We start from the raw sequence: 27,803 nt of genomic DNA on the forward strand, positions 1-27,803 counted from the left end.
GGGAGGGGTGAAGAAAAGTAAGTGTCTGGATCCAAATTTTCCTTACCAACCTTAACAGCTATTTTAGTGAAAGCAAAAGACATTGCAGATATGTGTGTGTATCTGACATTATGCCTAATCTGGCCAGTTCGTGAGTTTATATATTTCAAATGAACAGTAAACTATACAATTGGTTGGACAAAAGTATACATTACTTAAGGGGGATATCATGTTACCTCACCCTTAGTCTTAATAATTGGGATTAACATAACATGAGATTATGAAATTGATGGCCACCAATTTAAGTGGCAAAATTATAAGGCTAAACTGAGGCAAATACAGAGATAGCAATATTGAGGTAAAAGAACTTCAGGGAAGAAGGCAATTAAGCATATTGACCAGCTTCTAGAACAGATGATAGCATCTCTTCTCAACTTATAATATTTATATACCTCTCTATTATTTACATTTTCAGGAAATATGAGAAACCTGGACAAATCACATTTACAGTCCTTTCCCACTTCCACCTAACTGTGGCAGAACTGTGACCTGGCAATGCCTTTTTCCTGTGCTATCGTCATGATATTGCTTCATCAATGACTTGGACGAGGGGATAGATGGGGAACTCATCAAATTTGCAGATGACACCAAGCTGGCAGGAATAGCCAACACTCCAGAAGATAGGCTCAAGATACAGAAAGATCTTGACAGACTTGGACATTGGGCACTATCTAACAAAATGAAATTCAACAGTGAAAAAAGTAAGGTTCTACATTTAGGCCAAAAAAAAAATGCACAGGTACCGGATATGTGGTATCTTGCTCAATAGTAGTAACTGTGAGAGGGATCTTGGAGTCCTATGGACAACCATTTAGATATGAGCCAGTAGTGTGCAGCAGCTGCCAAAAAAGCCAACACAATTCTGGGCTGCATAAACAGAGGGATAGAATCAAGATCACATGAAGTGTTAATACCACTTTATAATGCCTTGGTAAGGCCACACTTGGAATATTGCATTCAGTTTCGGTCGCCACAATGTAAAAAGGATGTTGAGACTCTAGAAAGAGTGCAGAGAAGAGCAACGAAGATGATTAGGGGACTGGAGGCTAAAACATATGAAGAACGGTTGCAGGAACTCGGTATGCCTAGTTTAATGAAAAGAAGGACTAGGGGAGACATAATAGCAGTGTTCCAATATCTCAGGGGTTGCCACAAAGAAGAGGGAGTCAAAATATTCTCCAAAGCACCTGAGGGTAGAACAAGAAGCAATGGGTGGAAACTAATCAAGGAGAGAAGCAACCTAGAACTAAGGAGAAATTTCCTGACAGTTAGAACAATTAATCAGTGGAACAACTTGCCTGCAGAAGTTGTAAATGCTCCAACACTGGAAATTTTTAAGAAAATGTTGGATAGCCATTTGTCTGAAATGGTGTAGGGTTTCCTGCCTGGGCAGGGGGTTGGACTAGAAGACCTCCAAGATCTCTTCCAACTCTGATATTATTATTATTATTATTATTATGTCATTTCCAGTCCATGAGCGAGACATCCTTAAAACCCTATCAAAGTAGGGTTTTCTCCGTAGGCCAGGTCAAAGCCTAGGTTAGGCCTAAGTCAAAGATAGCTGCCAGATGTATAAAATCTTAGGCCTTGTCAGCCAATACCTGGAAGGGAACTCAGGTAATTGCAATGACTTGAAACAAAGGCAAGAGAGGATCAACAATGAGGTCAGGGGTGAAATGCTCCCGGTTCGGACTGGATCGCTCGATCTGGTAGCAATGGTGCTGGGTGGTTCAGAGAACTGGTAGCAAAAATCCCTCCCCCACCCCCTGGCATGCCCAGCTGAGCCACCTGATCATCAGAGGGGTTTTTTTTTACTTTTAAAAGCATTTTTTCTTTGGCTGAAAAAAATGCTTTTAAAAGTTTTTTAAAAAGCCTCTGATGACCGCTGCTCAGCTGGGATCGTCTGAACTTTTTAAAAGTATTTTTCTCAACCTCTTCAGCTGAAGAGGTTGTAGAAAAAATGCCTTTAAAAGTAAAAAAAAAAAGTTGGCCACTCCCACCCAGTCACATCCCCCCCACCAAGCCACGCCCACAGAACCGGTAGTAACAAATTTTACATTTCACCCCTGAGACAGGTTCATGCTAGTCTTGTTTTCTGCTGACTTAAGGATTTATCTGAGTAGCTAGGAAGTTTCTTACGGCTTGGAACTGGGGATTGTCTTAACTCTTAGAAAGAATTCTGGAAATATTCAGAGCATTTATATTTTTAAATGTTTTGAGCATACTGGCTCACTAAAATAGAAGAAGCACTGATTTCTAATCCTATAGGTTTATATTTCTCTCCTTGTTTAATATCTAGTTCCTAATTCTTCCTATGAACAATCAAAACAGCGATCAAGAAAAACAAAAATTAATCTAACACCTATATTTCACATTTGTCAAGATAGTCAATGGGAGGGGCGGGTCCTACTCATGAAGGGTCCCAAAAATATTGCTAAACTATAGTTTTAGAAAAGCAGAAGTTGTACCTGCAATTTATTAATTCAATGCTGTATTTTCCAACTGTAGAAAGCAGTCTCATAGCCCCAGAGAAAGCTAAAGTTTTTTACAGAGTTGTATTTAAATGGCATGCTATGAAGCCCCCTTTCAAAATTATTTTTAAGGAGTTGTGTAAATACATGAAGTATTGATAAGGGTCATAGTTCAGCAACATCTTCAGCATCTCTTATCCTCTACTTTTATATCATACACAAACACACACACACTATCATTATGTTTTTGTTTGGTTCTTTCTTATTGTTGTTTGTTTACTTTACTTTAACCCAGGTGTGGAAATAGGAAAACATTATGTGTTTATCTTACTGCAGAAATGCTGTGCATTTAGGTAGGAAGCAAAAAAATAAAAAAGCTTTGATCGGGAACTCTGAAGGAAAGGAAGAATGTGTATTAACATTCAAATGATTCTTTCAGAATCAGCCTTTGTAGTTCTGTTTTGTTGTTGTTGATGTTCCTTCCTTTGACCAACCTGACATCACAGTCTGCCTCTGCCTTCCCTTCTCTGCATGCAGAATGGTTTGCTTGTTAAAGGACAGCAATGTGTATTGCAGTTTACACCCCGGCTGGAGTTTCAGCAAGGGAAGGGTTAAGGCATGCTGATGGCCACTAAGCGAGTGAGCTCATCTGAGCTGGAAAAGGCTCCAAGAATTCTGAGCCACTCAGTGCAGATAATATCAGAAGTGGGGAATATCTGAAGCTGGAAGCAAAGCTACTTGGCGAATTTCAACATCCACCTAAGATACATTCCATGCATATTCGGGACTGCAAGCCAACTGATGGAAGCCACCAGTTCTGTAAGTACAAATATTTGATATTCTAACTGGGTGACTGGTTGCTCCGTGACAGATAGAAACGGATCACCGCGAAATATAGAGCTATTAATTAAATCAATATCTCAGGGGAACTAAACATCCCAGACACTCAAAAATGGATCTTAACTGATTTGTTTTTCTTTTGCTCGAAGCTATTCAATCAAGTTGAAATTCACCTAACATTTGCTTCCTTGCATGAGCTGAAAAATGCTGGGAATCAGAGCAGAGTAAACAGGCTTCTGCTTCAGTTCCACCCATATTCAGTAATTAAACTGCAAATATAATTCAGAAGCTTCAGTGACAGGCCAAACTTTTGTGTGGTGCTTCGGCTCAAGTCAACTGGCAGATCAAGATTCCAAAATAATAAGTTGGGAGTTTCCCAACGAAAGGCAGGCGTTCGGTCTTCTTGAAAGAAACCGAGGAAAACAAGCTGCTAATTATGCAGTCCAGGGATGGGCAGGCTTAGCCTTTGTTGGGGATCTAGTGGTTTGTTTGTTTTTAAAAATCTTACTGGAATCCAAAGATCCACCAACTAAAACCTGGTGCAAAAGTCTGGACTTGAAATGAAAATATTGTGAAATCAAGTTGTGTTTCAAATGCTGGAATTTAACACACAGTCTTTTTTCACAAGAATCCACTTTGTTACCATGAGTTTCCTTCATTTGAGCAATACCACTTTTGCAAGGGGAAGTAATTTTGGTTAAACATATGGCGTCGGACATTTTCACTAATGTACTACAAATTATCCAGAGGTCTATTAGTTGCAATCTATTCAGCTCATGTGTAGTCTGTCCTGGTGGCGCAGAAGCTTTGGTATAGGATTATGTGAAGACAACTTGAATCAGTGAGAACCCTCACAACAATCTGTAGATGCAAATTGCAAAGGCTGTGCTTACAGTCCCCAAATTAAGAGCCTTCCAAGTAAACCATCAGATAGATTGTTTCTGATATCTTCAAAGAAGGGCTGTGGATAATTTCACCTGGTTCCTAGTTCAAATATCACAGTCTCAGACAGGGACAAATTAAGATTTCGCATCCCAATCACTACCTTTGCAGGAGGACTGTAGCTTTGGCACTCCCTCGGTATGTTAGCTTCTGAACATTCTCAATATATGCTTAACATGCTCAAATATATGGATAATACTTCATCCCTTTCCTACTATTGTTGGCCTGGCCTGTCCTTTCTGTGGTTGAACAGCATTGTCATTTTCTTCATAGTCGCTTGAGACTATATGGAACAAAAAAAAAACTGTTTGTACATGTTTGGCCTCAGATTTATTACAATTTGCCAGTGCTCCATGTGCTGTTTTCTATTAAAGCAACATAAAAGGAGAATCTATGGAGGGTACTAGAAGGGTTTCTACTTGGCTTCTAGGATCCCAAAACATTATGAACAAATTAGCTCTGGTACGTTTAGCTAAGCCGCCAATAGCTTTTCCTTCCAGCAGGAGCAGACTAGCATTAAAAATTTAAAGTTTGATGACAAAAATCAAGGGATCAAATCGCCTAGTTTATTGATTGAACCAAACAAACCACCAGAAGAACTTTGAGGTGGTGTGACATTCACATCCTCTCAAGGTTTTCTGGAAAGGTAAGAACACAAAGGAAACTGCTTTCAACTTCCTTTCATTTCTAATCAAGGTTAGAAACCACTTCCCCAACATAATAGCTACTAAATTGAGAGAGATTACAGTTCATGCACCCAACCTTACCTGGCTATTCTGAGGAAGCAGAACATCTTGTACCTTTGTTTTCAGAGCTTTCAAGTGAGATATTCGAAGTATTGCTGACAACCTTGCAAATATTTGAAGGATATCTATACAAGCACAGACAGCCCTGAATGATGAAACATTTCTAGATTCCTAATATTTAAATCTTTCATGAGTAAGGTTCTCAAATCCGCATATATTCCCCAAATTTCTTAATTTATTTTATTTATTGATCACATTTCCATAACACCCATCTCACCTAAACAAATTGGACAATTGAGATGAATTGCTGGAGAACAGATATCTCGACAAGATGTCTCTAGGCAGTTTCTCTTCCATAAAATTGTCCTGAGCATTAAGTCAACTTAAGAGTCAGTAAATAATATTTTCTAGAACGTAATTTGAAGAAAAGGTAAAACAGAGATTTGTAATACCATTGAAAGAAGTGTCTTTCCTTAATTGGCATACTCTTCTGTTCTTCACATCTAACTTCCTTTAACGCAAGGGTGGAGAACCTGTAGTTTATTTATTTTTTGTTCCAGGCCACAGGAAAATTCCATTCAAATTGAGGGATTTCAGAAATATGCTGACAATGCTACACTTCCCTAGGTCCTAACTTGTGACATAGTTGTTCTACTAATACATGCAAAATTATTTATATAATTCTAGTATTAAACGACTAAAAATATGAGCTCTAGCACAGTATAGTATCTAATGGCAAGTATAGTATACCACAGCCAATGAAATCCAACAAGAATATCCAGATATTTTCTGCCCTACCTGATTTTAATTCATTCAGCTTTTTTTAAAAATATAAAAAAATAGGAAATTGGCATGCTCAAATGTAAGCAGCCAATTTCTAATTCTTGATTTAGAAAAAAAAAAGAACATCACCAAGTCCCATTAGGCCTACATACCTGTTTAGGAAATAGCAAGTGGTTGTACTATAATTCATTGCTTTGTTTGGAAAAATGATTATCTGCTTTGAAAAATAATAAGTATATTCAGATGATCAAGAGCATCTTAGGAGGCTAGAGACGATAGAGTGGAACTGCCCCATGTGCTTGCCATTTTATAATGAAATATTTTGTGATTGTCCATGCAAGGTTCATTGTAGCAATTATTTCCAGCGAGATCCCCTGCTATGTGTTCTCAGAATTCTAGATAGGCCCGCAAGTCCATTTCTCCTGCAGATAACCAGAGGTCAGCTGACTTTGTTTTGACAGCTGCAAAATGTTCTATCGGACTACACATTTGATCATGCCAAAGTACCATGGTTGTTCTGTTATTCTGGGTATTTCTCTATGTGATGTGGGGTGATGTACTGCAGTACAGCACGTGTTAGCTTGGCTAAAGAACATAGAACTTAGTTTTGAGATTCAGTGCAGTGGCTGGTTTTTTGATTTTTTTTAAAAATCTCCTTTAGTCAGAATCTGAAGTGAAGGTAGTCAAAATGAAGTTTGGTTCATGATATGACCTCAGAAATATATAAATACAGCCTTACAATTGCAACTGAACCCAACATTTCTGGGGCTGAACAGGACAGTTGTTAAGTGAACTTTGCTCCATTTTTACAACCTATCTTGCCACAGTTGTTAAGTGAATCACTGCAGTTGCTAAGTTAGTAACATAGTGGTTAAGTGAATTTGGCTTCCTGCTGACTTTGCTTGTCAAAAGGTTGCAAGAGGTGATCACATGACCTCAACCGTCATAAATATGAGCCAGTTGCCAAGCCTCTGAATTTTGATCCGGTTACCATGGGCAGGCTGCAACAATCGTAACTCTGAAAAATGGACATAGGTCACTTTTTTCAGTGCTGTTGTCACCTTGAATGGTGACTAAACAAACTGTTGTAAGTTGAGGACTACATGTAGCTACTGTTTTTTTATAAAAGGAGAGTAAATTTGCAAGGATCAAGATTTCTAAACTTTACCATATATAATATAATATACAAATGGATGAAGACTATTGCTTGACATAGTGTAAGCTGCCCTGAGTCTTCGGAGAAGGGCGGGATATAAATGCAAAAAAAAATAAAAAATTAAAAAAATTAAAAAAAAATACCAAAATCTGTGCAGGCCTTTTTTCCCCCAGCCAAGCTCAATTTGGGGGGGGGGGGAGGGTAAATGAAGATATCTGTAACTTTATTGTTTATGGATGGAAATTGATGTCCTTTGCATCCCTAACAGTCTGTGCTGGGATAAATTTCCATTTCAACTACAGATCGATATACTGAAGACTGCTGTGCAAAAGAAATGGGGTAGCTGCAAAGAATGAATGTGGTAGAACTGTTTGTTGGATGGTTTAGCACATATACAGTATGTATGTACATGAAAACAGAATACATAAATGATTTCTTTGGAGGAAATAGTAAACAAATTCCATTATTTATAAAGCATAATATAGTAGGCACAATATAGGCTAAAATTATAAGTGAATTAGCACAAATCAGACACAGCAAGCAATATACAGTATAAGCAACTTCACATTCCCACATCTCTCACCTCATGTTGAATCAGAACCTTCAGCAGCTTTGACAAATCTTTGACAACTATTATCCTTGATAAATATTATTGGCCTACATAAGCCATCCCACTGTGACAAAACAGTTCATTATTTACATATCTGTTGTGTCATGAATTGACGTTGCTGTAGCTTGTAAAACCATGTTAATGGTTTGATGCTTGGATTTCTTCTTCTGGAGGAAGAACAGGAGCTCTGGACCTGGGGATCTGGAGGTTAATGGAGCCTGTGAAATAGATATGTCCTCTATCTTTGGTCTATCTATTCTGCAGTTGCTGTTATGTATTTTATATTATGGTTCATTTGTATGTAAAAGTGCCATTTATTTGTTTGTTTGTTTATTGGTCAGATTTATATAGCTACCCTGTTCACCAGAAGTGACTAGGGTGGCATACAACAATAAATAAATTAAATAAATAAATTGTGATTTATTGAGTAGACAAAATGAGTGAATGAATGAATTTCATTAAACTGTTTGCTGCCTTGATTAAATGGCCTGCCATGCCCATGTCAGGAGGATTAAAAGCCCTGCTATAGATGAACCTGAAGAAGGATATAATCAGAATAGCACAACATAATAAAAGCACTTGATAAATACGATAGCAGCAAAGCCGTATGAAAACCTATGTATGGATCATGGATAAAACACCAAGGCACTTTCATTTCTGGGTCAGATGTCTATGGAAATGCTCAATCATCCAGGTCATGGTTGCTCAAAGGTGCATTTTCCAAAGGCAACTGGACTTACTTCGTTTTTCCTTGAAGACATTTCATTTTTCATCCAAGAAGCTTCTTCCATTCTGACTGAATGGTGGAGAATGGAAGGATTTATATTCTGCAAGTAATATAAATCCTTCCATTCTCTACCATTCAATCAGAACAGAACAAGCTTCTTGGATGAGAAGCAAAACTTCTTCAAGGGAAAACAATGTTTGAAAAAGCACCTTTGGGACAACCATGACCTGGATAATTGAGCATTTCCATAGAAGTCTGACCTAATTGGTCACCTGAAGATTTAGATGTAGGAATCCATTCCTAACCGCAAAGTCAAAATACAACATGTCTATTTGTCACAAGCTGTGCCCTCACAACACTAAACACAAATAAATGAGGCTGTGTTTGTGTAGTGATGTTGTGATGCCCATATTATCATTTACCCCTCTTCTCCCTTCCCATGGATGCCCATGGTTTTGGAAACAGACTTCAACCTTTCACCAATTTTAGAACCATCTCACAATACAAAGCCCCCAAGATTTAATGCTAATTTTTATGTTGCTTTGGTATGCTGGTTTGAACATATCTGCCTGGAAAAAAACCAGAGACTTTAAAGTAGCCGTTGCCAATCTATTATCCTCCAATTCTGCTGCGTCTTCAGCTCCACATACTTCCCAGCCAGCAAGACCCACATTGGGAGGCACCAAATTGGGAAAAGCTGTTTTTAATTAATAAATAATCAAACAGGTAAGCCATACACTGAACATGTTTTGGGTTAATAGGTCTCAGACTTCATGAAGGACTTTGCTGACTGGCAACTATCAGAGACAAGAATAAACTTGCTGAGTCTCCCTAGAGAAGTTTCGCTTCACTTCAGAGCCTGAAATTTCAACCAAACTTTGGAGCAGCTAAAAGCCTTCCTCCTGGGAAATAGAATAATCCACCAACTTCCAGTTTGAGAATGTACTTGAGTAGGTTAAATATTTCTGGGAAGTTTTTTCCGTTGTCCCACCACCCTGTTATTTGCCATGATAATTACCAGTCAAGAAATAAATAAAAAAGGCCTCATTTTTTTAAGCTAGCACAATCTAGACCAGGGTGTCAAACTCAAGGCCTGCGGGCCACATCTGGCCCATAGGGTGCTTAGATCTAGCCTACAAGGCTGCCCTGGAAACAGCAAAGGACCAGTCTGTGGTGTCTCTGCCAGCAAAAATGGAGCACGGGAGGGCTGCATGTGGCCCCCCTCAACTTCCATTTTCACTAGTAGAGAGCTGCAGGAGGCCATCCCAGCCAAAAATGGGGCCTGAGCAGGGGTGAAATCCAGCAGGCTCTGACAGGTTCTGGAGAACAGGTAGCGGAAATTTTGAGTAGTTCGGAGAACCGACAAATACCACCTCTGGCTGGTCCCAGAGTGGGATGGGAATGGAGATTTCGCAGTATCTTTCCCCTGCTATGCCCACCAAGCCATGCCCACCAAGCCATACCACATCCACCGAGCCAAGCCCACAGAACCAGTAGTAAAAAAAAATTGGATTTCACCACTGGGCCTGAGGGCTGTACGCAGCCCTCCCAAGCTCCATTTTTGCTGGCAGAGGGCTAGCAAAACAAAAAGAGAAATATTTCCCCTTTTGCCTTTGAGCAGGCAAGAAGAGACAGGAAAGGTGAAAGGGAAAGAGGAAAGAAAAAGAAAAAGAAAAAGAAGGGAAGATGGGAAGAAAGAAGAAAGGAGAATGAAGAGGGAAGGAAAAAGAAGGGAAGGAAGGAAGGAAGGAAGGAAGGAAGGAAGGAAGGAAGGAAGGAAGGAAGGAAGGAAGGAAGGAAGGAAGGAAGGAAGGAAGGAAGGAGATTACAATGAGAGTGAGGGAGGGTCTGAGGGGAAGTCCTACCTTAGCACTTGGCCACCACAGGTGCCCCCGACACAATTGATGTCGAGCTGGCCATGCCCATCCTGGCCACACCTACCCTGGCCCTGCCTCCCCCCCGCAAGGTCAAACACAACCCTGATTCAGCCCTCAATGAAATGACATTCCTGATCTAGATGGAAAAACCTTGAAACCCATATATATAGAATCCTTTTTTTCAGGACTGTGCAATATGGTTCCTTCTGCTGTCCAAAGGGCAATTCTTCCTGGGCCTAACTGTGAGACAATCACTGCAATCTGATGAGTGTGCTTCCACTGCCAGCAGACTTCTGAAATTATAGACCTGTTGTACCACGTTCTCTCAAGCGACCTTGATCAGAGGCCAGAATTTCAGGCAAAGGCATGCAAAACCTCATAAAATGCCCTTTCCTGGATTTATGTCCTAAGCTTAGTGTGTGGTTGAAACAATGAGTCAGCCCTGCCCATAAATAACATTAATAAATGATGGCCCATGGTTTGGGCAGAAGTGGAGAATCATATCTAAGACTGCTCAAATAACCTCAATTCCTCTCTTTCTCTCTTTGTTCCTCTCTTCCCCACTCATCTCCAGAAGTGCTAATGCTGTGAGCCTATAAAAGTGGTAGCCATGGAAACCCAAACCAAAGAAATGGAGGCCGGAGAGAAGTCCCCTGAGTCCAAAGACTTGCTGCCCAGCCAAACAGCCAGTACCTTGTGCATCAGTTCTCGGAGTGAGTCCGGCTGGAATACTCCTCCCCGGAACAAATGGGACATTTACCACAAACCAGTCATCGTGCTCTCGGTGGGTGGGGCAGTGTTCCTCTTTGGGATTGCCATTACTAGCCTGACTTGCCTCACCCTGGACAGAAACAACAACACAACCAGCATAAGCAACAACATGGGCAACAAAACCACCAACATAACCAAGGAGGTGTTTAAGCTGTGTGGGCCGGCCTTCCTTTCTCTTGGCCTCATGATGCTTGTGTGTGGGCTTGTCTGGATCCCCATCATCCGCAAGAAGCTGAGGCAAAAGCAGAAATATCCCATCCTCCAGAGCATTAAGTCCTTCTTCCTCAACCGCTGAAGGTAGCTTCTTTTGGTTTGGCCGCAAGGCCACTTGAGCAGGCTAGGTCCTGCAAGTCAAACCAACTCTGTTCTGAAGGTGAGATCACCATGCCCTTCTCTTCCTTTTGTCTGTTCAGGATTAGCCCATTTCTGGGCAGAAATCACCACAGCTGTCCCTGGGCCGTCCACTAGTGAATGAGTTTTCCTTTTCAACAAGAGGAGCATACTGTATCTTTCCATTGCCAGATCAAACCCCCCAAACAGTTACTTTGGCTAAACTTGATTGTGCATTTAGCATAGTGAATATTGCTTTGAATATTTATTATACCGATCGACCTAGAGAGCTTCAAAGTGGAGATGCCATCTCATAGATTTTTGTAGAAGAAATGGCTTCTTTGGGGGCAAAACTGCTTGCAGAAAATAGTTCTCAAGTGTTGTCTTGTATGAATGGGTATAATAAATGGATTGTAGAAAGAAAATATTCTCCCATTCCATAGTGGGAGAAATTTTAGAGTTTAGAAACCAAAGACATATATTCTTAGAGTGGGAAGTGATATAGAAAAAACACTTGGAAAGTGGTAGGGATACAAACATATTGAACACAGAAAAGGCTGAATCTTCCACAAAGAAACTGGATCCTATTTACAAAACCTGCCCCTTTCTCTTTGCTAGGTAGGTACAAATATCCTTTATTAGTAGGGGTGGTTTTTTATTCTTATTAGTGTTCTTTTTTATTTGAAAGAGCAGACCCGGAAACTATATGGATCCGATGTATACCCATAGACCATAAAATTAGCTGCGGACAAACTCCAATGAACAGAAAGAGATCCAAGGACAACTTGAAAAAAGTCATTAAATGAAAAGAACAAAAACTCTTTTAAAATTATGAACATGAAATCGATTTTTGAAGCAAACCTTGAAAGGTTAAGATGTTTGGATGTTTAGAACGGCTCTTTGTCCATATATTTTGCCCTTCGTCATCTCTTTGTGCTTGTGGTCAGGGAGAAAAAAAATGTCACTGACAATGTCATTTTCTCCAAGAGAAAATTGAAAGGAAATATTTCATTAAAACCAAAAACCAAAGAGCTCTTGAATGCTGAACTATATATGCCCATTTCTAAGATCAGGAGCGCACTGGACTTGGCAAGCAGGAAAGGGAGAAAGGGCTCAGGCTCCAGTTCGAAAATGGGAAGGATAAACAATCTGCACAAGCATCACACCAAAATGATCTCAGAGACTACTTCAAAGACCATTGGATTGTGGGTTTGTAGCTGTTACACTGAAGCACGGTGCAGATATTAGGATGAAATAAATCAGAGATGCAACCCAGAGGCTTTGCACGTACTTCCTTAGCGGGATTAACTTTTACAACAATTTCTACAGGTGGGCCTTCTAAGCTATGGTAATATCTCCTAGATGATACGAAAGTGCCTCTTTATGGGGATTTGTGGGCTTCTTCCCTCTCGACCATTTATTTTTGCTTTAGGAGTATCAGATTAATGACAGGCCAGCATTTGCTCAGTGCAAGAATGGAACCAAAGGGCAAGAAGAGATGAAATTAACCTCAGTCCACCCATATAAGTAGTCCTCAATTTACGACAGGTCGTAAGTTGTGATGGTCATTGAGTGGGTCATCACACCCACTTTTACAACCTGTTTTGCAGTGATCATTAAGCAGTGGTTTTATAGTGATCGCTGTGGTCATTAGGTGAATGCCACAGGCATTAAGCGAACCCACTTATTTTGCTGGAAATCTTAAACGAATTATGGATTTCCAGCAAAAATGTAAATGGTGGTTGTGTGACTGCAGAATGCTACAAATGGCCCTAATGAACTCCCAAAATGTGATCATGTGACTGTGAATAGGGGTTGGCTAAATTAAGCCATCAGTCATAAGTCGAGAACTACCTGTAGCTCCCTGGGAAGAAGTTTCCTTGCCCAGCATTAGAAGTAGTGTTTTCCCACCTCCGCTGGCTGAAGCAGGACATCCACTATTTACAATGCATTGTCTTACACAAAGGCCTGTGTTCCAGTTGTGCGCTCGGGTGGCCCTTCAGTCCTCTTTCTTTGCTTTGTTGGCCATTTTAGGTTGGGCTACCTCCAAGGAAAGACCAGGCCTTTCCTTGCCACTTCTGGTTCTGTTGTGAAAATGTTGGCCATTCAACAGTTTTAATGGCGGAACTATCCTTTCCTTTTCTTCCAAGGGCATGGGGTGGCGGCGGCAAGAGAGCTGCAAAGTTTCTCCCAAGTGCTAGGAAGAACTACGAAACTGTTCACACGCCTCCTACCATCACCACACACAGAGAGATAAACACACCTATGAAGACCAACCCTCAAAAGACATTCTGCAAAGAAAAGCAATTAGTGCTTGCTTTTCTGGTGTGGGTGGGTGGAGGAAAAATCAGGGGAAATCATCAGTCGGGATATGCAGTGTGGTAACCAGGATCTAATCAGAAAACCAACCCATCACTGTGGCCAAAGGGCTGAAATCTGGAAAGAGATTTCGTAAGTAGTTTCATCACCTGGTTTATTGCTGGGCGACAAACCACTAAAGGCAGCCCCACAGAAAAGTCCAAAAAATGAGTTTTTATTGGGGGGGAGGGGGGTCAACTTGTCTGAACAATCATCCTACATTTCTGGTCCATTTTATAAGAAGGGAATCCTGTTCTCTTAAATGCCATTTCTATTCCCCCCCCACAACCAACATCTGGTGTTCACTATGGTCTCAATCATTTAGTTCTGAGTTTCTCAAAATCGAGAAATGATAGATAACTGACGCCTTACTTCAATCTTTTGGGATAGAATAGGGAAGCTTCTTATGTGGGTTGTGCCTGTGGTGAAATCCAAACCAGTTTGCTACTGGTTTGCTGCCCGCACATGTGCACTGCGTGCCAAATGCGCACTGTGTGCCCATGCACAGTACACACCAAAAGGAGCATAAGGTAAAGTAGAAGCGAGGGGGGATCAGCTGTTGTGTGAGATTTAACTTCGCTAGAAAGCAGGATTTGCTTTCTAGCAAAGCTAAACCCCACTGCACAGCTGATCGTCGGAAATACTAGTTCCGAGGAACCAGTAGCTTTTTTTAACTACCAGTTCTCCCGAACTGGTAGCTTTTTAAACTGCCAGTTTAACCAAACTGGTAGCTAACTACCGGTTCACCCGAAATGGTAGGGTGTTTTTTTTGTTTTGTTTTTTACTACTGGTTCGCCTGAACTGGCGGTTTTTATTACTACTAGTTCGCTTGAACCGGAGCGAACTGGTAGCATTTCACCTCTGGGTTGTGCTATTCATCTAGTATTTTGGACACTGGGATTTGTAAAAGGTTCATTTGATGTTGCAGGAAATGGACAGTTACTCTTCACAACTGTAAAAAAAAAATTGTTGCAATACAGCTCTGGGACCAAAAGGACAATTTTAAAAAGAAGTCAGATGGGTTGTGTGCTTTGTGCTGGAATTTAAGGGTGTAGTAATCACTAGGAAAAGAAAAAGCAAATTTTAAAAATTCACAAAATGATACAGGAAGCAGATTTATGTTTTGGGTCAACAGTGGTCAAGCTTAACATTAATTGACATTTGGGACATAGAAAATAAATAACATATTACGATGCACATGCTACCTGGAGGTGGACAATCAAATGTTCCCAGAGCTGGAAAGTTAAAACATCTCTGTAACATGGGCACAGCCTAAAAAGAGAATGTTGCAAGAATAGAAGTCCATATTGTCATTATTTCCTGAGGACAGAAGCAAAAAAAATAAATAATAATGGCAATTTCCTGTGCCAAATAGAAAAACTGGATTATGTGAGCAGTTGATTCCCTGGAATAAAGGGCTATTTTTGTAGCATCAGTAATTGTATAGTTTGTATGTCGGTTTATTTCAGAGGCAAAACAATATTTAGCCCTTCAGTCAAAACCATATTTACAATGAAATTCCAGGAAGTCCAATGGGAGATAAATGTTGATTCAATTTATTCTGTCCAAAAGTGGAAGTGTTACTTGCACATTGCCTTCAGGGCCCAAGAGGAGATAATGGCAGGAGAGAGTCATTCAAATCACAAGATCCACTAACACAATTACAAAAAATTATTGTTCAGTATTTGACTTGTACTGTAGGGCTGGTTCCTGCTAGCACTGTTGCCTCTGATGTCAGTATCTCTCCTATAAAGTTTTTTTTTTTAAAAGTGGAGACATTATGGTAAATACTGTGTTGGAAAACATGGAGGGATTTGGCAAGTTTCCATTCAGGTGGAAGGCAGCAGCTGAAATCTGAGTATTTAAATGTTTTCCGACATTTCAAATATAGGAACAGCTATCCTTCTCCTGGGAATCAATGCTTTTAAGTTGCTGTGCCATTCCAGCCTGCACAGTGTGCTGTTCAATTAGGCTACAAAACCTCTCCCGTTTTGAAGTTTTCAGAAGTAACCAAGATATGTTTTCCCTTCACAAACCTGACAGTTTTGTATGAAATGCAGAGAGATTATATTAAAGAAGGTTGAGGCATCCCAGGAATTTAGTCCTGCAATATATGTGTTTGCTGATAGCAAGAAGAAAACCTGAATAAATCCAAATGTAGCTATTGATGGAAATATTTGACCATGACCCTTTCAGGAATGGAATGTTAGCCACCTCCCTAGTATATATTCTCCATAGCACAATCATGGTTTAATAGAATTGGCTTTAGAAGAATATAGTTGTAATTGCTGTACAGTGGATCCTTGATTTCTCCCATAAACAGCAAGCACTTCTCATTTCTATGTCCCATAGATGGCATAATGGGGGGAGATGATGTGTTTGGTAGTCCAACATATCTACAGGGTGACATTTGGGAACAAATGCTTGAAATAGTATGGCACTCGTCACAATTTCAAGCCAGGTTAAACTGGTTCCGTTTGGGCAGCTGCAGGAAACATTTAACAGGAGACTTTGATATCTGGCCTGCTCTCTTCATGTTTTCCATTCTTTCCATATGGAAATATAAAAACCTAAAACAGGCTCTCTTGTCACCCCTTAAACATATTTTATTTGGATGTCTATGGAGATTCTCAGTCATCCAAGTCATGGTCATCCCCAAAGGTGCTTTTTTTCGAATGGCAACTGGACTTCCTTGATTTTTCTTGAAGGCATTTCACTTCTCATCCAAGAAGCTTCTTCAGTTCTAAGTAGCTGTTGCGGCATGGAAAGTGTTAATGACTGGCAGACTGCAAAGAGTATAAATCCTTTCCATGCCCCACTGGTTAGTTAGAACTGAAGAAGTATCTTGGATAAGAAGTGAAATGAAAAAACAAGAATGTCCAGTTGCCTTTTGAAAAAAAAACATCTTTGGGGACATATTTTATTTGGGTTTCTTGCCGTCAATGCTGATTTTACAGCTGTGGCAGCTTATCGTTGAATTTAACGAACCTCGTCCCCTCAGTATGAGAATGAGAATGGCTTTTAGGTTTTCCTCCATCTCAGTCCACAGAGACAATTCAGGCATCCTGGAGTCTGATTCTCTTAATAGATCCAAGCCTTAAAAGGCAATGACATGAGGCACTTAGTCTTCCATCATGCCATAGCAGCTACCTCTGAGCCTCTGACCTGGTGACCTCTGTGCTGACTTTATCAGTCTTGATACTCTTCTCAGGAAATATTACCATTTCCGGAGGGTAGCATTAAGCCTTGATGAGTGGCCTTTCCCCCATATACAGCCCTGAGGAAAGACAGTCTGGATCAAAGTCAGGCATCTAGAGTTCAATGGATTATCATTTATTGATTCAGATTTAGTGTGCATCTGTAATTTTACACACATTTAATTAGAGTATATTAGTTCTATGCCGAATGCATTCTATTTGTTAAACAAAGTAAATACATGCAAACACAAAACATAAAATTGAACTCAGTATATATTGCAAAAAATAGCAACATAATAAATAGTATCTGAGTTGTATGACCTAAAACCATCATCCATGTCAAAGCTATTAATATAATAAGAGCAGAAAAAAATATGGGACAACAAATAAGTCTCAGAATAAACTCTTAGCCTGATGCCAAAAGGGTAGCAATATGGAAGCAATTTCATTTTTTTCCCATTTACTCTACCAGTAGGGAAGAGACATCATGTTTTTAAATAATAGAGAATTATTTTCCTGTGATAGGTTTATACTAAAAGCTGCTGGCTTATTTTGTAAAAGAAACCCTAGTATAATAATAAATGCAGTTGTTTATTATTATTATTATATAATAATAATATATATATAAATAAATATATATATATATATATATATACATATGTTTTCTGAGGTTTTCGTGGGTGTTTGTATGTAGGTCTTTGGTTATTCGGGTTTTCTCCCGCGTAAAATTGGAAGTGTCTTGGCGACGTTTCGAACCAACTTCTTCCCTGGTCCAACACCTTAAAGCCACAGGACACGATATTGACTTTAAAAAGACCAGAACTATCGCCAAAACTGAACACTTTAACAACAGAATAATCAGAGAAGCCATCAAGATAGAAAAACGCCCACACAGCATGAACAAACGAGATGATACCTCCCACCTACCAGCCATTTGGAAACCCGCCCTTATTGACAAACGAGTCCCTAACATGAGGAATGACACCAGACCCACACTCACGAGGTCCACACAGGATGTCACCACCACACATCCACCCAGAAAGCAGACCCAAATCCACACTAATCATGAAGCACGACCAAGGACCAGAAGCCAGACTGCAGCTGCAACATTAGCCATTTCAAACCCCTCCAATCCATACATGCAGCAGACAGACACCCACTATGAAGATGTAGCACGACCACAAACACGAAGCCAAACAACAGCAATGCAGCTCACCAGCTCAAATCCCCCTGCAACACAGACTAATCTGAGCACAACCAAGCCCCCACCCAAACAGGACACACCCCCAGCCAATCAGAGCACAAAAAAACCCCATCCAATCAGAGCACAGCCAAGCTCCCACCCAATCAGTTCAAACCCCCACTAGCAGTTAAAAAGGAAGAAACAGCTGCAATCACACATTGCTCCCAGAAGCACGAAGCTGAAGCCTGAAGATGACGAATGAGACTTCGTCGAAACGTCGCCAAGACACTTCCAATTTTACGTGGGAGAAAACCCGAATAACCAAAGACCTACATATATATATATATATATATATATATATATATATATATATATATATATATATATATATATATATAATTTATTTATCAAACTTATATACCGCACCATCTCCCGTAGGACTCAGGGCGGTTCACAGGCATATTAAAAACAATATGATAAATAAGCATTAAAACCCAGTTAAAACTAAATATTATCCTGGCCTGATCACTAAAACAATAAAACCAGTAAAACCCCATTAAAATTTAACTAAAACATTTTATTCTTAGGCTAGTCCATACGCTGGAATAATAAAGTCTTCAGTTCCGTCTGAAGGTCCGGAGGTCGGGAGTTGTCGTAATTCGAAGGAAGCTCGTTCCACAGGGCTGGTGCCGCCACAGAAGGCCCTCCCTGGGGTCGCCAACCTGCATTGTTTGGTCGACGGCACCCTGAGGAGGCCCACTCTGTGGGAGCGCACAGGTCGTTGGGAGGCAATCGGCAGAAGGCGGTCTCGAAGGTATCGGTCCTAAGCCATGGGCGCTTTAAAGATGGTAACCAAAACCTTGAATTGCACCGGAAGACTACGGTAGCCAGTGTAGGCGCGCAGGATAGGTGTTATATGGGAACAACGGTGCTCCCTCTATCACCAGCGGCCGCGTTCTGGACTAACTGGAGCCTCGGGTGCTCTTCAAGGAGCCCCATGTAGAGAGCATTGCAATAGTCCAGGCGGGAAGTGACGAGGGCGTGAGTGACCGTGCGTAAGGCGTCCCGGTCAAGGAAGGGGTGCAACTGGCGGATCAGGTGGACCTGATAAAAAGCTCCCCTGGCGACGGCTGTCAAATGTTCCTCTAAGGACAGCCGATCATCCAGGAGAACACCTAAGTTGCGCACTCCCTCCCTGGGGGTCAGTACTTCCTCCCCCACAGTCAGCGATGGTGTAAGCTGACTGTACCGGGATGCCGGCACCCACAGCCACTCTGTCTTGGAAGGGTTGAGTCGGAGCCTGTTCCTCCCCATCCAGACCCACACGGCCTCAAGACACCGGCCCATCACCTCAACGGCTTCATTGGGGTGGTTCGGGGTGGAAATGTACAGCTGAGTATCATCAGCGTACAGATGATAATCCACCCCGAAACCACGGATAACCTCACCCAGCGGTGACATATATATATATGTATGTATATTATATGTCTATAACATGCAAATATGATCTCTACCTGATACGTATATTTGATAACAAATCATTTAAACAGGAAAGTTGACACAATTGCCAAATAAAAATCATTTTAAAAATTGAAAGGTAATTTTAAATATTTACTATTTACAACTTATTCTTAATTAATTGCCCTGAACACATCTTCATTTTGTGTTAGATATTTTAGGAGAAGCATTTCTTTCATTTTGCATTAATGTTGATGAGATTTTAAGAGTACACCCAAAAGCATCTTCAAGTTTGGCACAAGGTTGTTCATCTTATTTCTTTTTTTAATAACTAAAATATTTAATCTGCGCGATTTTGGTTTTGCCACTGAAATCTATATTGCATTTGCTATTTCCGATTTTAGATCAGTTGGTGACCTCATGTCAGCATATTCATGTCATGTTAGCATATTCCATAAGATTCTTTCTTAAATATTTCTTTCTTAAAGAACATTTTCCTTTAAAAAGGCTTTCCATTAATGATTTTTCTAATCGAGCTATTTCATTCTTGTTTGCTAAAGCAAAAATATGTCCTTCTCCATCTCATATAAACAACTAAGTTTGCTTAAATATTTAATGAGGGGTAGTTGCATTTCAGCAATTTATTTTTAATTTATTTTAAAAGCATATTACTCAAAGTATGATTAATAAATAAATAAAAGTGGGATTCTGTTTTTTCCAAATTACTGGAAAGCAATTTAAAAATGTCTTCACTTGTTAGAATGTTTGCATCATGTTTGCTTAATACTTCAACTCCTAACTGAACAGATCTTAAGCTATTTAACACACTTATGAAATTATATGAATAGTCATATTATGAAATGATAATATTCCTCTTTCCATAAGTAACCAAGCATCAACTGTTATAAATCCATTTTTATCAAATTTAGGATCTTTAAAAATCATTTTTTAATGTCTTCCAGCATGTTTTACAATTCTGGATGACCTGTGGGTTCCAATTTTTCAATACTGAATATTTCCTGTTACAAAAGATAATGCTGTTAGATAATATTTAAATGATTCTACCATTTTTTCTTATATTAAATATTGCTAGAGAGACATCATCTTACAGATCATACTGTTTGCTCCAGTTATGTTATCTGGATCAGAATAAATGCTTTTATCTTTCTCATATTTAGAATCTTCATTGTATTCGTTTCCACTGCTATTTGGTTTTGATGCTTCATCTTTCAAATTTTTCTGACATAAAGCGCTTTTGTTACAGCAAGGTGACGTTCACAATTGCATCAAAATGTTGGATGGTATGTTATTCGTTTCCATTTTTTCCCCATAACTGCTATACTATCACTAGCTGATCTTAATCTTTGACTCCACAGTCAATGTTTCTTGTTCATGGTATCAGTGGATTCCTTCAAATCAGTAACATGTCTATGATTATTGTTAAGTTTTAATTTTTGCAAGACAGTTATATTACTTTTTTCTGTTTATCTAGTTTTCTGATTGAGTTTTCCCAGGATTTGAAGAAAAAAAAAATTACTTTCCTCAATAAATGTTGGAAAGGAATTATTTCATGGAAACACATTGAAATTCAAACTGTTTTGCTACCAGTTTGTTGGCCATGCATGTGTGCTGCGCGCCAAATGCGTGCTGCATGTGCATGCACAGTGCATACCAAATGTGCACTCTGCACACGCACGCATGTGCAGTATGCACCAAAAGGAGGCTTGGGAAGGTAAATAGAAGTGAGGGGGGATCAGCTGTGGTGCGCAGGATTTCCTGCTTTCTAGCAAAGTTAAACTGCACGGCACAGCGATCCCCTCCCCCCCCTGCTGTTCTACTTGCCTTCCCAAGCCTCCTTTTGACACATGCTGCTTGTGTGCACATGCGCAGTACACACCAAAAGGAGGCTTGGGAAGGTAGGTAGAATAGCGAGGGGGGGATCAGCTGTGGCGCACAATTCAGCTTTGCTACAAAGCAGGATTTCCTGCTTTCTAGCAAAGCTAAACCCCACTGCACAGCTGATCGTCAGAAATACCAGTTCAGAGGAACCAGCAGCTTTTTTTAGCTTCTTGTTCACCCGAACCAGTAGCTAACTACCCATTTGCCCAAACTGGTAGCTTTTTAAACTGCCGGTTCAACTGAACCAGTAGCTAACTACCAGTTCAACCAAACCGGTAGCTTTTTTATACTACCACTTCATCCAAACTGGTAGTTTTTATCACTACTGATTCACCCGAACCGGAGCAAACGGGTAACATTTCACCCCTGCATGCAACTCTCTTCTTGTGACCCATAATCATTGCTTTTTCAGGCTGAGATCTAATTTAGCACATTAAAATCAAGGTTTTCCTATCATGTAACGTGGTTGTAAATTCTGTGTTTTTCCAAAAAAGAGAAAGTGAATATGAATAAATACAAATACAACTGCTCTATAGCAGGAATCCCCAAACTCTTCATCTCATCAACTCCTTCATGAGGTTTCAGACCAATCATTGGTCTCCAAATATTTATTATATGAAAATAATTTAATAAATACTACTTTAATAGCACTATGAATAACAACAACAATAGCAATGGATAGTTCCATCAACTCCTGTGAATCAATACAGACCATTTGGGAGAAATCTGGTATACAATATATAAACTACTGTGCAATGTATAATACTATCAACCTGGCATGTGTGTCCCATCCATTAGCCAAGATTCTACACAAGACTTTATATATGGGGAATGAGAACTGACTGTACATGGCTCTGGCAGAATAATCACCGGATGACAGGAAAATTGAAAAATGCAGGATCCACATTCTGACTCTCCTTTCATTCTGTGGAAGACTGACATACCCTAATAGAAACATTTCACTTAAGCCTACTGAGGTACTTGGCAGGAAATAGACAACCTTTGATTGAACTTTGTGCCAACCTAATGGACTTCAGAGAGTGAATCAGTTGCCAAGTCCTGATGCCAGCACAAGGACACTGAGGTCTGGACAATTGGATAAAATCATCCAATGTCTCCTACAGCTTTTCTCTTTCCTCCTCTCATTATCCGGATGTGCCAAACTTCAAAAAGAGTAATACACAATTGCAGGCTTCAATAAATCATCTGAGGGTGAACTCTGGTGAATATCTGTAAGAAGAATCTTACCAGGGGTGAAATCTAAAAATTTTCCCTACCGGTTCTGTGAGCATGGCTTAATTGGTGGGCGTGGCTTGGTGATCAGATGGCTTGGTGGACGTGGCCAATAACAATAAATAATAAAAATAATAAACAAAGTATAAAAAAACAATAAAGGTAAAAGTAAAGGTTCCCCTCACACATATGTGCTAGTTGTTGCCGACTCTAGGGGGCGGTGCTCATCTTTGTTTCAAAGCTGAAGAGCCAGCACTGTTCGAAGATGTCTCCGTGGTCATGTGGCCGGCATGACTCAACGCCAAAGGCGCATGGAACGCTGTTACCTTCCCACCAAAGGTGGTCCCTATTTTTTCTACTTGCATTTTTATGTGCTTTCGAAACTGCTAGGTTGGCAGAAGCTGGGATAAGTAACGGGAGCTCACTCCATTACACTAGGGATTCGAACCGCCGAACTGCCAACCTTTCGATCAACAAGCTCAATGTCCTAGCCCCTGAGCTACCGTGTCCCTATAAAAAAAAAAAGAGGTACCAAAAACCAACTTTCACACTTTACACACACACAACACAACACAACACAACTGACTCACACACAATGTAAAAGCAGCTGCACTTCACACTTCACATAGCCACAAAAAGCTCAAAAACCAACTTTCACACTTTACACACACACAACACAACACAACTGACTCACACACAATGTAAAAGCAGCTGCACTTCACACTTCATACAGCCACAAAAAGCTCAAAAACCAACTTTCACACTTTACACACACACACAACACAACACAACACAACTGACTCACACACAATGTAAAAGCAGCTGCACTTCACACTTCACATAGCCACAAAAAGCTCAAAAACCAACTTTCACATTTTACACACACAACACAACACAACTGACTCACACACAATGTAAAAGCAGCTGCACTTCACACTTCATACAGCCACAAAAAGCTCAAAAACCAACTTTCACACTTTACACACACACACAACACAACACAACACAACACAACTGACACACACAATGTAAAAGCAGCTGCACTTCACACTTCACATAGCCACAAAAAGCTCAAAAACCAACTTTCACACTTTACATACACACAACTAACACACACACACACACACACACAATATGCCACTTACAGCTTTCTGAGATTTTGTGTGTTTGTGTAGTTAGAGTGTAACACTACAGAAACACACCAAATCTCAGAAAGCTGCACAAAAATTTTATTTTATTTTATTTTATTTTATTTTATTTTATTTTATTTTATTTTATTTTATTTTATTTTATTTTATTTTATTGTGGACTTCAAATCCCAGAGTTCCTCAGCCAGCAAAGGCAGCCAGTTGATCACCGAGGAAATAGATTAGCCAAGCGATTGATTCTGTCTGGCTGAAACTGAAACTGCTTTCGGGCCATGCGTTCATCAGTAATCAGGTAAGTGCCTTAGAATCTCTACTTTTACTTGTAGAAAACATGTTTTCTACAAGTAAGAGTACAAGTAAGGTTCTGCTGCTTTTTACTTTTAAAGGCCTGTTTCAGCTGAAGCAAAACCGGCTTTTAAAAGTAAAAAAAAAAAAACCTCTGCAGATGGTGGGGCTCAGCAGAGGCAGGGGGCGGGGCCAGGGATTTTTGCTACCGGTCCTCCGAACCAGCCGCCGCCATCGCTACCGGATCGCGCGATCCCCTCCGATCCGGGTGCATTTCACCCCTAAATCTTATCCATTTTTAGCTGTTCCTTGACTTGTTAAAGCAGCATCTATGGACTGTTCTGCAATATTTTGGTTTTATGTGTTTCTTTTGGGATTCTTCTTTTCCCTTTCTTTCTTTCTTTCTTTCTTTCTTTCTTTCTTTCTTTCTTTCGTTCTTTCTTTCCTTCTTTTTTCTTTCTTTCTTTCTTTCTTTCTTTCTGGCTTCCTCACTACTTTGAATTAAACCTCCTTCCTTCTATACAATCTTTAGTTTCTCTTGAGTCAGAGAAAATTTAAAGCTACCCGTACTTTATTTTTTGCTAAAATTTTACCATAATATAAAATACAAATGAAAACAAAAATAATGGGGAGTTATGGGAATCGGGTGGGAAAAATAATGGGAAATGGGGAAAGGAAAAAAAGGGGGAAATGGATCTAAGCAGTGTAATAAAAATAGGGAATGGCAATCAAAGACAAATAAAGAGACAGGATGCCTCTGACTACAATCTACGAGTTTGGGGCTCTTGCACACAGATATGTTCCTCCCATCCAGGAGCTGGGAGGAAATATAAACATAAATTGGGCTCCCCCCAGCCCAGCACATCCCTAATATGAATCAGACCGTGCTATGGTGCTATCCTTACATCCTTTGGTATGGCACTGTGAGAGCAGCAATTAATGGTTTACTCTGGCTGAAATTTGAAAGTCATCAGCCACAGAGAAAATTGCCACTAGTAACTATACAGCAGATATGCTGGGGTGGTGCTTATAAGTCCAAACACTCCATCTATCTATCCATCTATCCATTCTTTCTCTATTCCTCCAAATGGAAAATGACCACAAGATGGCAGCAAATAATTCATCTCTCTTCACTCCAGTAATGGTTGCCTGGATTTACTCACCTTCAGACAATTCTTGAAGTTCAAGAAAGTAGGGTTGGTGCATATGAAGAGAGGGTGCAGCTGTGGGGAAGTGTTGGGTAAACACATATTTTTCTTCCAAATTCAGTAAAACAGCTGACTATTGATCTGTTTCAGTGGTGGGTTTCAAATTTTTTTACTACCAGTTCTGTGGGCATGGCTTGGTGGGTGTGGCTTAGTGGGCGTGGCAGGGGAAGGATACTATAAAATCTCCATTTCCTCCCCAATCCAGGGGAAATCCCCATTTCCTCCCAATCAGCTAGAACTTGGGAGGCAGAGAATAGATGGGGGTGGGACCAGTCAGAATTTTTACTACCGGTTCTCCGAACTACTCAAAATTTCCACTACCGGTTCTCCAGAACTGGTCAGAACCTGATGAAACCCATTTCTGATCTGCTTGGTCACAGCTAAAACAGCAATGCAGAATAGATGTTAAACCCAGGGACAAAATGACACAAAGCCACTGGCTCAATTGTAGGTAAGCTGATCACTGTCCCCAAACATTTTTATCTAGGGCAGTCTTCTCCTTTGGGAACCATGGTGTGTCTGTATGGAAAGTCTTCGTCTGCTTTCTTCAAAGAAAACATTACTTCCATGCCAGAACAGCCTGGAAAAGCTTTAGCCTAAGGTTTTGTTGTGAGCACATGACCTCAGCTAAGGATTAAGTTGGACATCTTTGGTAACTAAGCTATCTGCACAAGTTTAAGGCACCAAAAGCTTACCAATTATATTTTAATAGCCTTAAAGTAACCTGTAAATATCATCTTGCAGGCCCTTTCTGAGATTTTATTTATTTATTTATTTATTTATCGTATTTTTATACCGCCCTATCTCCCAAGGGATTCAGGGCGGTTTACAGCCAAATAAAATATACATATAGATAAATACAAGTTAAAACCACAATTTAAAAAACTTATTAAATACGGCCGAATATTAAAACCCCAATAAAATAATAAAACCTGATTAAAACCAAATTTAAAATTTAAAAATTCTAGTCCAGTCCTGCGCAAATGAACAGATGTGTCTTAAGCTCGTGGCGAAAGGTTCGAAGGTCAGGAAGTTGGCGAAGTCCTGGGGGAAGTTCGTTCCAGAGGGTGGGAGCCCCCACAGAAAAGGCCCTTCCCCTGGGCGCTGCCAGCCGGCACTGCCTGGCTGACGGCACCCTGAGGAGTCCCTCCCTGTGAGAGCGTACGGGTCGGTGAGAGGTATTCGGTAGCAGCAGACGGTCCCGTAAATAACCCGGCCCAATGCCATGGAGCGCTTTAAAGATCATTACCAAAACCTTGAAGTGCACCTGAAAGGCCACAGGTAGCCAGTGCAGTCTGCGCAGGAGAGGTGTCACGTGGGAGCCACGAGGGGCTCCCTCTATCACCCGCGCAGCCGCATTCTGGACCAACTGGAGCCTCCGGGTGCTCTTCAAGGGGAGCCCCATGTAGAGAGCATTGCGGTAGTCCAGGCGAGATGTCACAAGGGCATGAGTGACCGTGCATAGGGCATCCCGGTCTAGAAAGGGGCGCAACTGGCGAACCAGGCGAACCTGGTAAAAAGCTCTCCTGGAGACGGCCGTCAAGTGGTCTTTAAAAGACAGCCATCCATCCAGGAGCACGCCCAAGTTGCGCACCCTCTCCATTGGGGCCAATGACTCACCCCCAACAGTCAGCCACGGCTGCAGCTGACTGTACCGGGGTGCCGGCATCCACAGCCACTCTGTCTTGGAGGGATTGAGCTTGAGCCTGTTTCTCCCCATCCAGACCCGTATGGCTTCCAGACACCGGGATAGCACTTCGATAGCTTCGTTGGGGTGGCCCGGTGTGGAAAAGTACAGCTGAGTGTCATCAGCGTACAGTTGATACCTCACACCGAAACCACTGATGATCTCACCCAGCGGCTTCATATAGATGTTGAACAGGAGGGGTGAGAGAATCGACCCCTGCAGCACCCCACAAGTGAGGCGCCTCGGGGTCGACCTCTGCCCTCCCGTCAACACCGTCTGCGACCGATCGGAGAGATAGGAGGAGAACCACCGATAAACGGTGCCTCCCACTCCCAATCCCTCCAACCGGTGGAGCAGGATACCATGGTCGATGGTATCAAAAGCCGCTGAGAGGTCTAATAGGACCAAGGCAGAGGAATAACCCCTATCCCTGGCCCTCCAGAGATCATCAACCAATGCGACCAAAGCTGTCTCAGTGCTGTAACCGGGCCGGAAGCCGGACTGGAACGGGTCTAGATAGATAGCTTCATCCAGGTACCGACGTAATTGACATGCCACCACACTCTCTACAACCTTCGCCGCGAAGCGAAGGTTGGAGACCGGACGATAATTACCTAATACAGCTGGGCCCAGGGAAGGCTTCTTGAGGAGAGGTCTCACCACCGCCTCTTACAAGGCGGCCGGAAAGATCCCCTCCAACAAGGAAGCATTCGTAATCCCCTGGAGCCAGGCTCGTGTCACCTCCCGCGTGGCCAGCACCAACCAGGAGGGGCACGGGTCCAGTAAACATGTGGTGGCGTTCAACCTCCCCAGCAGCCTGTCCATATCCTCGGGAGCCACAGGGTCAAACTCATC

At 41.0% G+C, this 27,803-nt stretch overlaps 1 protein-coding gene and 1 long non-coding RNA gene across 2 annotated transcripts in view; one reads left to right on the forward strand and one right to left on the reverse strand.

The window, feature by feature from the left end:
• LOC131193255 (uncharacterized) overlaps positions 1-5,132 on the reverse strand; it is a 39,351-nt gene extending 34,219 nt beyond the window's left edge. Inside the window, exon 1 of the long non-coding RNA XR_009153871.1 lies at positions 5,060-5,132. This is a non-coding gene — a long non-coding RNA (uncharacterized LOC131193255). The remainder of the gene's footprint in view (positions 1-5,059) is intronic.
• PIRT (phosphoinositide interacting regulator of transient receptor potential channels) lies at positions 3,017-12,621 on the forward strand. The gene is made up of 2 exons (XM_058173255.1): positions 3,017-3,329; positions 10,766-12,621. Exon 2 carries the CDS (start codon positions 10,802-10,804, stop codon positions 11,255-11,257), a length of 456 nt encoding a protein of 151 aa, XP_058029238.1. The 5' UTR covers positions 3,017-3,329; positions 10,766-10,801; the 3' UTR covers positions 11,258-12,621.
• Positions 12,622-27,803: the final 15,182 nt, after the last annotated feature.

The sequence above is a fragment of the Ahaetulla prasina genome, chromosome 2 (assembly GCF_028640845.1).
Source record: "Ahaetulla prasina isolate Xishuangbanna chromosome 2, ASM2864084v1, whole genome shotgun sequence".
NCBI lineage: Eukaryota > Metazoa > Chordata > Lepidosauria > Squamata > Colubridae > Ahaetulla > Ahaetulla prasina.

Coding starts and splice junctions, on each gene's coding strand:
- PIRT (XM_058173255.1), top strand. CDS start 10,802: ATGGAAACCCAAACCAAAGAAATGGAGGCCGGAGAGAAGTCCCCTGAG.